This window comes from Egretta garzetta, unplaced genomic scaffold, assembly GCF_000687185.1.
Source record: "Egretta garzetta isolate BGI_Z169 unplaced genomic scaffold, ASM68718v1 scaffold693, whole genome shotgun sequence".
In the NCBI taxonomy this organism is placed as follows: domain Eukaryota; kingdom Metazoa; phylum Chordata; class Aves; order Pelecaniformes; family Ardeidae; genus Egretta; species Egretta garzetta.
In genome coordinates this window covers 98651-109703 of record NW_009259178.1, presented here as the reverse complement: position 1 = coordinate 109703, position 11053 = coordinate 98651, and the positions used below count along the sequence as shown (strand labels likewise).

The 11053-nt window shown below is 44.6% G+C and overlaps 1 protein-coding gene across 1 annotated transcript in view; it reads left to right on the top strand.

Annotated features, from left to right (window-relative positions):
• Positions 1–4421: 4421 nt before the first annotated feature.
• The window catches only part of LPL (lipoprotein lipase), an 11189-nt gene continuing 4557 nt past the window's right edge, over positions 4422–11053 (top strand). The window contains exons 1-7 of the mRNA XM_035891200.1: positions 4422–4479; positions 5279–5445; positions 5576–5755; positions 6359–6470; positions 8365–8598; positions 8841–9083; positions 10201–10321. Coding sequence (XP_035747093.1) covers positions 4422–4479; positions 5279–5445; positions 5576–5755; positions 6359–6470; positions 8365–8598; positions 8841–9083; positions 10201–10321 — 1115 coding nt within the window. The remainder of the gene's footprint in view (positions 4480–5278; positions 5446–5575; positions 5756–6358; positions 6471–8364; positions 8599–8840; positions 9084–10200; positions 10322–11053) is intronic.

The following is an 11053-nucleotide window of genomic DNA, read 5'->3' as shown; positions in this document are numbered from 1 at the left end:
TTCCCCGCCCGCAGCGCAGGCACAACCTGCCGGGCCGATGGCACAACCTGCGGAGGTTTGGGATGTGGGGTTTTTTGCCCTTGGGGCTAGGTGACCTCCACGAATTCCATGCTGTAGGTGGGTTGCCACAGCGGTAGCACCACGGTAAGGTCCCTCGGCTTCCTGCAGGGCCAGGGCCCTCCGCTGTCTGTGGGACTTGCCCATCCCACGGGAGCCCTGCATCCCAACTTCCTACCGTTCTCGGTCTGTATTGTCTAAGGCAAGGCTGAGTTTAATCAGTGCCACGATAACGCGTTTGGGTTGTAGTTAATGCCTTTAGTGCAGCAGAATCCGTTGGGGAAAAGCAAACAAGACACTCTCACAGTGCCTGTATAAGCATACATGACTCTGCTTAGCTACACCTGCATAGGCACCCTGTGGGCTAGAGAAAGTGGAACATTGTGCGAATGCTGACTGCTAGATGCTCGCTAATGCTCTCTCGGTTAATCACAACGTGGTTGGGGCTTTAATGAGCGAAGACTAGTTTTAGGACACCACTACTCCTCGAATTTGTGTTAGCAGTGCCCTGTCATGGTCTTACTGTTTTAGGCTAATCTCCCACACATAATGTCTCTCTTTAAAACTCCACAGCCTTAAAAGAAAGCACGGCTGTAGCTCTTAGAGCTACTGTGTGATACTAACATGGAATATGGAAACTGCTGCTTTTTTCACTGCAGATGCTTTTGTATTTCCTTTGTGTACGAGGAAGCCGAAGGGAAGGATTCAAAAGTAAGAGGATGGGGTGCTAGGGCACAGCCAAAGGAATGTATTCTTGCTTTGAATCCGATCTTGTGCCATCAGGGGCAATCAAAAGCAGCTTTCGCCACAGTATCCAAGTTTTATACAGTATTTCCATTTCTGTGTCGTAACACTGGGAAATTGTTGTTTATCAAAGATTCCCTCATTAAAACCATGGTTCAGGTGCACTGATTGTGGCAAATGCTGCATTGTTATCATATTTGGCATCCTGTGTCTCATGTGGGCAGTTTAACTTTTGATTAATATTCCAGATGCTTGTTACTTCCTCAAAACTCCCATTCTCCGCCCAGCTGACCAGTGATAAACAGCTTTCTTCATCAAAACCAGTTGCCAGGTCACCTCGGGCTTCACATGAAGGAAATTTGAAGCTGAATTCTCTTGATTAGTGTGTAAACTCCTATGTGTACTGTGGCAGAATGCTTAAAGCCAGTGGGATGCTTTCAATATTGATAGGAGTTCCTAACTGAATGGATTTTCACAAATTGCAAAGTGTCTTGAGGTTTAAACAGGAAAATGAAACTACTGACTTTTCCTGCTTCCTAAGCCTTTTTTTTTTTTTTTTTTGCACTGTCTTCTGAGTTCTATAATTTTCTCTGTACCTTGATGTACAGGACAGCTTTTTAAAATTGGAGAACTGAGATTATGTAAGTGGAGGTGTAAGAAAAGCATCAGAAAGTTTGCAGAGCACGATAAAATGATGGAGTTTGGCAATGCAACCTGTAGGCTGTTAGAAAAGCTAGCTTGGGTCTGAAATTGGTGGCTTGATTCTTAACTCCACTCCCTTTTGCCAGTTCCCTAAGTAATCCCTTTGTAGGTCACCTTGCTAACTGTAAGCATGTAACAGAAAACTTTATTTTCTACAATGAGGTTGCATTTGCAACTGTCATTTTTAGCAAAAGCATGGATTTGTTTTGTCTACACAGTTTTTACCTCCAAGTCTGCTTCCCTTCCAGGCCTTGTTTAGAACTGGACTTGCCTTCTTGTCACTAAAAACTACTTTGGTGTCTTAGTATGGACGCATATAAGTTGCTTTATAGCTAATCTCTGTATCTACATTATGTAAAACCTGATGCAAATTCAGGCAAACTCTTATCCACCAGAAACATGCTGGAAACACCCTGTTTCTGGGTTTTCCCTCGTTTAATTAATCTGGGTTAAAACACATCATTAACTAACCAGCAGTGAGTGTGTACGTTGACTGCCTCTGCATTTCTTTAGGATTGCGTAAGGCTGTAAGAATGAGACCCAACTGTTTGACTAGCTCAGTTAGGACATGATTCAAGGAGACTTCTCACTTTAAATCTCTGAGGAAAAGGTCTGTGACAAAAGTCTATGTACAGCAGACTTTGGTTCTGAATAATTTTTTTAAATAGACCAAGATACATTATAAGGTACAAAAGTAGAAGTGGGAAATGCTAGTTTTCTGAAGTGATACACTTGTGGCTTCTCTGCTGCAGTTTTAAAGCATGGTATACGTAGATGCCAGTATGTGTGGTGAGTGTGTGCACATTGCTACGTACCTCCTCTGTACTGCATTTCTAAAATTTAATTTGCAGAAGGTGGGAGGTGGGGTGGTACTGCAGCACGTGTGCAGCACAACATGAGGTCCAGACAACTGATCTTATGCTCCGAGCCATACAGAATTTGCAAAGCCAAACTTGGGTGACTTTTTGAGGACAGCTTCTTAATGAGGATGTCATTAAGAAGTCTGTAACCAACCCCCACCACACACACTTCCCTCATCAAGAGGGTATCTTGCTGCTGGGAACTGAGCATATCTGGACATTAGACAACGTGACCCTCTTTGTGAGCATAAAAGATGCTAACAATTGTTTCTTCTGATTTTTCTAATTCCTCATACAACATAGCTAAATGAGCAGTGGCCTTCTGCCATCTCCCTAACTCATGGCTGTTGCTTTGCAGCTGCTGCTTTCTGGGTGGTGGCTGCTTATCAGTGTTCCTATGTCCTTAGATCCCACCCAAGGATTTTTAGGCCGAAGCACACAAATATTTGTGAAGCACTTTGCGCATCTTCACTGGTCAGGTGCCACTTTTCAAAGGGCACCTTTAAGTACAGTGCACTTGTAATAAACTCAACTTAGAATTATAAGCTTATTTCCAAGAGAGATGAGATCTGAACTTGTATGCAGATTCTAGCATGTGTTTGTAATTCAAAACGCGCTACAAGACAGGAAATCAATTTAATTTAGATTTTGGATGATTATCAGATAGGTTTAATTTAGAAGGGAAACGGTATCTAAGTATGGAAGGAAGCACTATGAACTAGTGAGCAGGTGGACTATTCTTACTCGCTTTCCTGTACTGGGCAGGAGTAGACATAATTGAAAGTCCTTGCATTGTGTGCCTTACAGTTGAAAGCTGTTCTTGGTCACTTCAAGGTTTTACTGATTCACTGCTGAGTGAAAAGTTGTAGTTGATATTTAACCAGCCAGCCTTTGGGACTTCTTCTGGCTAAAAAGTAAATAGTGTAAGTCTAAAGATTTGTTTCAGAAAGGGGCTTTGTACTCTCAGTTGGTGAGAAAATTAAGTTTTGAATGTGCAAAAACATAAGAAAGGGGCAGCTCCTGAGAAAGATCAGCATTTGGCTCGCTTGGTAAATTTTGCTTTCAGGAGGTAAAGTCTTGTATTCACCATTATGTGAATACTTCTAGTGCTTTGGAGAAAGATGTTTTTCATAAAGTTTATCCCTTCTTTAGGGGAAGGAGGCAGGAAGGGGGCCCTCAGTGTAATTATCCTGGATTAGCTAGCCAGCCTAGCATAGTCAAGGTCGAAACCTAAAGCTGAAGACTGCCTCTGTTCAGGGAACAGTTCTTGTTACTTCCCTGCATGTGCTTCGTTTTTGGCAGGTGAGAAGTCCCAAAGAAGTTGGGCAATGTTAAGCTGTTGATTGCAGAGGGCAGCAGTCTCTGAGGCTTGTACATGAGGATTTGTTGCCAGCCTGTGTGCTGGTTTTACACTTCATGCAAGAGGTTAGACCCTGATTTCTGCGGTCCTTCAACCACAGCAGGAACCTCCCAGACTTTATACACCTACCTGAGGGGCTGAAGATTGAGTGTAAGTCAGTGCCCTGCTGAGTATGGTAGCTTGAATGAGAAGACCAGAAAAACTAAGTTTTAGGAAAAAAAATTAATGGTTCATTATTTATTGCCTCCTGAGTGGTGCAGGGCAACTTTATGGAGAACTACAAATCTACCAGTTATCATAGAAAAATCTCTACTGCAATGGGAAAAAGAAGGGGAGTGGAAATCTGTTTTGCATGCCTGGCATGAGGTCCTCACCATGTCCCTTTGTGTTCCCTATGGTGGCTTGGAACCATTCATGAATGTGTGTTTAGGAGTTTGTGAAAGCTTGGTCGTCGTGATGCCAGGAAGCACAACACTGAGCAGGACAGAGTTGGCCTGAGTTCAGCAGCACTTGGAAAACAGGCAATCGGTATTTGCTGAACACAAGTTACCAAAGTAGGGCCCAGTTTTCAAAAAGCATTGGAGTTTAAGTCCGCAGCTAATCACAGGGTCTGCTGGATACAGAGGTACTTAAGTGTTGAATCAGATGTAAAAAGGGGAGGCGTATAAGTTTCTTCCCAGACAAAGGAAGTAGTGAGCATGAAGGCTAAAGTCACTTCTCTGCCTTGGCAGGGACAAAAAGAAACCTTACGTTTTGGTAAGCTGGAAGCAGGAAAGAGTTCTCTGAGAAGTGATCTTTCCAGGCCATCACATGCTTTGTTACCGCCAATACATGATCTTCACGTCCCCTCAGCCCCTGGACTCAAATTAGCTTCAGGCAGAGGAAGATTTTTTTTTTTCCCCGCAGTGTTGCTTATCAGATGATCTGAAAAAATACTGTCTTCAAAATACAGGCTTCTGCTTTGCTGGTTCAGTTTCCTTAATGTGTGTCTGATCTTGCCTGCTGTTTTTCTCTGCTGGTATAAAGTTAAAACTAGCATTTTGTAAAACAGCAGTGACGTTGCAGCTCTTATTTTTAGTGCGCTGCAGCTACTGAGTGCTATAAAGAGCCTTGTTAAGGCGGTGATTATTGATGAAGTGATGTGGAAGATGCACCACCAAAATATGTAACAGTATGGTAGGAACTTGCTGCTTTCTTGCGTGTAGTGGCTATGACTGTCCCATGCAGTTTTCTGCACTGCAGTGGTAATTCACAGCTTTCCTATTAATAATGTAATGGGGGAAATACTGACTCCTAAAAGGAATTCATGCCTCTCTGACAGCTGGCCAGATTCTCACTGTTTTAGCAGGACCTTGGAGGGAGAGCAATTTTCACCCCTTGATTTCCTCTTTACATGGCTGCTGTGGTGCAAAAGGAGTGCTGTAGGAAATAAAAACCACATGTCTCATTCTTGACTGTTCCTGATTTTTCTCTCCAACGTTGTACCTGTGACTGCTGAACTGTTTGTCCTAATCCTCCTAAAACACTGCTATATGCTTCTTCTGCTCTTGCACAGCAGAAGCTGAGACCAATTTCGAGGGAATTGAGAGCAAGTTTTCCTTACGGACGCCTGCAGAGCCCGATGAGGATGTCTGCTACCTGGTTCCTGGGCAGGTGGACAGCCTGGCACGGTGCAACTTCAACCATACCAGTAAAACCTTTGTAGTGATCCATGGGTGGACGGTAAGAAGAAAGGGGAGGAGTCTACCTTTTAACCATGCTCTTGATAAACTGTACTACATATGTCAGCTGAGGTGTCTATACACCACAGATAATGTTAAGATATCTCTTTTTTTATTAAAAATCTCCACAGGTGACAGGAATGTATGAAAGTTGGGTCCCGAAGCTGGTGGATGCTCTGTACAAGAGGGAACCCGATTCAAACGTCATTGTGGTGGACTGGCTAATTCGAGCTCAGCAGCACTACCCAGTGTCTGCTGCATACACTAAGCTGGTGGGAAAGGATGTTGCTATGTTTATTGACTGGATGGAGGTAAGGCATGTAGTCACATGTCTGGCACTGTACATAATGTCCTAGGAGGCACAACAGCAATGATGCAGCTGTGTTAATCATCTCCTCTTGGGTAGATGGAGTTAAGCTGTTGCAGACAGTACTTTTGCTGGACTGGTAAAATCCCAGCTTTAATTTAATAGTTATCTCTTGCACAAGGAGGTCTTTTATAGTGTGTACCAGAAACTTCACCTTATGGTTTGTGGAGCCCTGTGGGTCCACAGTATTTCTGAAAGAAATACATACAGCAGCCAGCCCCTGGGAAAGAGAGGTCTGCCCTGCCTTTGTGAAATACTTAGGAGATCCAGAAGCTGGTGGGGAGCGGGGTGGCTGAAAACCTCTGGTATAATACACAGCCCTGTGTTCTGTCCTTCATTCTGCATTCCTCTCTGCTTAGATTTTTCCCTTAAGTTAGCTAACTCAAGCGACCTAGTATGGCACAAAATTATATTAATTGTATTCAGTGTTTCTTCTGTTATTCATGGCATGAAGAGAAATCCCAGTGTTTGCAAAACACTTTGCCTTCTGTCCTCTGATATTTTCCCATTTGACCTCAAACTTTAAACACATGTGTCTCTTCTGCAGGAGCAATTCAATTATCCTCTCAACAATGTCCACTTGCTGGGGTACAGTCTAGGTGCTCATGCCGCTGGGATTGCTGGGAGCCTGACCAAGAAGAAGGTGAACAGAATTACCGGTAAGAAAACCTGTGGTTGTAGAGTGGAGTCCTGTCTCTTCCATGCTCAAATACTATGTTCCTCTGGAAATAGCCAGAATATTTGTTGCTTGTTGGCAGTACTTGGGTTATGTGTTCATTCTTCATCGAATCAGCAGGGCTTATGTTTCTGTAGCAGAACTGGAAAAGCTTAAGAAAAGAACAACCAAAGGTGGTAGGTGAGAAACTTTGGTCTGCTTCTGCACAAGAAATGAGTGAGTAGGCAGGGATTCATTGACTGTGAAAAGAGGCTAGTTGTGGGGGATGTGATTGAGATTGGCCAAATCTGTGGCTTGAAGAAGGTCACAATATCTCTTATGGCACAAGAGCTTCAGGTGGTTGTCTTCATCCAGGTGATCATCCCTTGCAGCTTGGTGGGAGCCATCCAAAAAGAATGGGAGGTAGTTCTTCTGCAGTAGGTGTGGTACCTGCAGAGCTCTTTGCCATGGGATGCTGTGGATGCAAGAAGCTTATACAGGCTCAAAGGGAGGTTGGACAGATAATCAGGAGAGATCCACTGTGGGTTACTAAGAAAAAAAACCTAATCCTAACAGAGTCATGTAATATTTTAGGCTGGAAGTAATACTGGGAGAGTTTCAGGAACTGTTCCTAACCGTGCTTAAACGTCTGACTAGTGTGATCTTTGGAGGCAGAGAAGTGTGCTAGACAAGGCAGAGTGCATGGCCACTCTGGGGCTGGTTTACAGCCCGGCACCTGGGGAGCTGCGCTGCTAGCACTGATCTTGGTGACAAAGGAAATGCCAACATCAGCAAATGAGGCGAAGAAAATTGCTCATCTGTGGTGTCTTCACTGCTGAGAGCTTGGGAGCGGCATTCCAATGGGAGCCTAGTTCCCTTCTTCCTGGCACCCTCTGCCCTCTCAGCTGAGCCTGGCTGTGATCCCAGATGCACAAGGATCTGCTGAGGGGTGGGATAGGCAGCAGTCACATCAGGAGGGGCTGACTTCTGAGAGGTGATGGGTTAAAATCATAAGGCCAAAGTACTAGTCCCTCTAACCTTCCTTTCTGTCAGCTGTGGCTTTGTTGGCTTCACAGAGGCTGCCAAGTCACTTAAATACCAGTAGCCGTCTTGTTATGCCCCCATGGTTGCCCTCCGTGCCCAGGCTGAACCTTTCCCTGGGAAAGCAGCATCACCTTTGGGGACAGGGAGCAATGGATTGTGGTCCCTGAAGTCCCTGCAGCAGGGGGGAGGCAGCTGGGTGAGGCTAACCAGGGGTGGGCAGCCCAGGTGCCTGTCCCAGCTGAGGGCTGCAGAAAAGACATGTCCCTTCAGCTCTGCCTTCAGCCATCTCTCAAGTGGTTGTCTGGATTCAAGAGATAGTACTTGTTCACCGGCAGAATGGTTCTGGGTGGTTTTGATGTCAGTGTTGCTGCAGCTTGACAGTTCACCATAACAATCTCCTTCCCCTTAGGCATGTAGACAGTGAAGCTCTCGTTTATGTTTCCCACTTGTTCCCTAGCAGGGAGTTAGCAGCAAGACATTTTCCACACTTCAAATAGATATTTTACAATTCTTCTGTTTCTTGACAAGAGAGGAGCACATTGAGAAAATATTTACTGGCTTGTTTCTTCCATCCACTAGAAATGCTACAGCTGTGAGGAAGTTATCTGGGCTTCTTTACATATATTTACATACACCTTATTTTTTAAGCAGTGACAACATTTCAAGGTAGTGCAGTTGATTCTCCTGTATACGCAAGTGCTACTTAAATGATCACACTGTAATGTCTGCAGTGACAACAGTACCATGTGCAATACTCCAGCCCAGTGTGGTAGCAGAGTTTGGCATTTGTTACCTCTGTCAATGTGTCTGGTAGACAATAATCTCAGTTTTTCTTTGTGGTTTGCCCCATAAAGGGCTGGATCCAGCTGGTCCTACCTTTGAGTATGCTGATGCCCTTACCCGCCTCTCTCCGGATGATGCTGACTTTGTGGATGTCCTGCACACCTACACTCGAGGCTCTCCAGACCGCAGCATTGGGATCCAGAAGCCTGTTGGACACATCGATATTTACCCTAATGGTGGAGGTTTCCAGCCAGGCTGCAACTTGGGAGAAGCACTCCGTCTGATTGCTGAAAAAGGCTTTGGAGGTGAGGCTGCTCTGAAACAAACAGTGTAACATCCAAAGGGAGGTCTTCGATAGCCTGCAGGTTTCCTGCCAGCAAAGATCTCTGAGAAGCACAGGAGCTTGTTCTTTTAAGTGCTTTTAAAAGTTGCCCTGTAAAGCCCAGCTCTGGCATAGTGGATTGTGCCTGTTGACAGCATTACTTAGGGAATTTTACCATTCTGTGCATGTGTATATGTACATACAACATGCTTTCTTTCTCTCAAGATGTGGATCAGCTGGTGAAATGCTCTCATGAACGGTCCATCCACCTCTTCATTGACTCCCTCCTCTATGAAGAAAAGCCCAGCATGGCCTACCGATGCAACACAAAGGAGGCCTTTGAGAAGGGTCTCTGCCTGAGCTGCCGGAAGAACCGCTGCAACAATTTGGGTTACAAGGTCAACAGAGTGAGAACAAAGAGAAACACCAAAATGTACTTGAAGACACGTGCTCAGATGCCCTATAAAGGTAGGTTCTGTTTGCCTAGTGGTGAGCAAGACTGGTACTCTTGCTCAGCTGTGTGCCCGGGTGGGTGTGTGCTGCAGACAACATTGCTGCTTTGGTACCTGTGGTGAGCAGGGGTGAAGCTTGCCTGCAGTTTGCTGTTATGCATGAGCTAAAGTGCAGTATCAGAAAAAGTGTCATACCTAAGGTGTGAAGGTGGGGGGGTAGAACACAAAATGGAAGGTATTTTTGTAACAAGTTTCTAAGTGCCAAAATTGAGAGTATTTACTCTGTGGCCTGGTGACTTGGAATAACTGAGTCTTCCAAACTTTTTCGGTATTTCTCATCCAAATGAATTTGTCCTACTGCTGGGAAAATGATTGGCAGAGCTCAGCCTGATAAGCAACCTCTTTAAAGATGTGCAACCATCAGACTTGTGCCATGTTTTAGTGCCTTTGCCAGAGGAGCGCTAGCCCTTGTTAAAATATCACAGCTCTCCTTAATTCCCATTGCCACAGTGGTAGGTCTGAGAAGGATGCTGCCAGAAAGAACTGGAAAGTTTTCAGCTAGGGAAGTAGCTTCTGAGTTGAATTTTACTACCTTATTTTTTTTTCTTCTCTCGTTTTGTCTGTGCCACATGGTATGCTCATTGTGTGCATTGTCTGATGGCCCAGCAATCGGGGGGCACATTCCTGCAGTGTTAGAACAGCTGCAAGACCAGTGTTTTGTTGGCATTTGGTGCTTAATCTGCAGTGTCAGTTGGTTGAATTTTTTTCAACAAGGCTCCTGTATCAGGAGGGCACAGCTCACTTGTTTCAAACAAGTCAAGGATGGCAAGCCTTAAACATTTGTAACAGGCTCGAAGGCGATACTGCAGACTCTGGGGTTATTATAGCAGCAGTCAAATGCAGAATTCAGTTGCAAGAACTGCAAAGGTGGTTTTGATACACTTGAATTCTAATCTTTACCTCCTCACAAAAGTAGTTCCCTGGATACCCTCAGGGAACTAAAATCCTCAGTTTAGTGATGTTGGCTTATTCCATTCTAGGATTTGCTGTGAGTTTTTGGGTGGTTTTGTCACAAGCAATCTCTTTGCAGGTTGAGTTTTTTCCTAATGGCCTTTTCTTTTTTGTTCTTCCAGTTTTTCATTACCAGGTCAAGATCCATTTCTTTGGAAAGACTAATACAACCAAGACAAACCAGCCATTCCTGATGTCTCTCTATGGCACTCTGGATGAGAGCGAGAACATCGCTTTCACACTGTGAGTAGCTACAGGAACGACTGCAATGTACTGTTGAGTCTGCCTAAATCTGTTAAAGCCTCAGCTGAAAAACTTAGTCTTGCTCCAGCTACAGAAATCTTACAGGGCCCCAGAATTTGCTCTTCCCCTTGATCTGCTGCTGAAGCTAATGATGATCTAAGCTCTGAAGGAGCTCTTCTTGATAAGAGCTCAGAAATATGGAAATCAAGTCTGACCTGGTGTGGCAGGTTTCTTGTTTTCTTCTCTCTTCTGTATCTTTATGCCATGTTCTAGCTATGTTAAAGCTCCTTAAAAGCAGACTGCAACCTGGAGTTAATTGTCTGATGGATCCCAAAGCCTCAGTACAGAATTTTGAGGGAGACATTTGCTTCCACAGCTCTGCGAATAAGCAGAAGTCTGTGCTTGTGTCCCTGCACCTGGACTGGCAGGGAATGGGGCTGGAAAGCACTGAAGTACATTTTCTCCTCCAAGGAACCTAAACTGTTCATGGCTGGTGCTTGTCTGGCTTCTGAGAGCCACCAGCACCCGAGAAGACACTCCTTGCATGGCAATCTGTCCCAAGGTTTTACCAGCCTTCCTGCAGAAAGCTTTTCCTTGTGCCTCTACCAAAGCTTAAGGTGTTTTTTCCCTTGTTCCATCCATCAGAACTATGGAGAAGGTTGCTTCCTTCTTTTCTGAAGTACATAAAGTCCTGGTTCTGTTTCCCCTTGATTTTCTTTACTTGTCCAATAG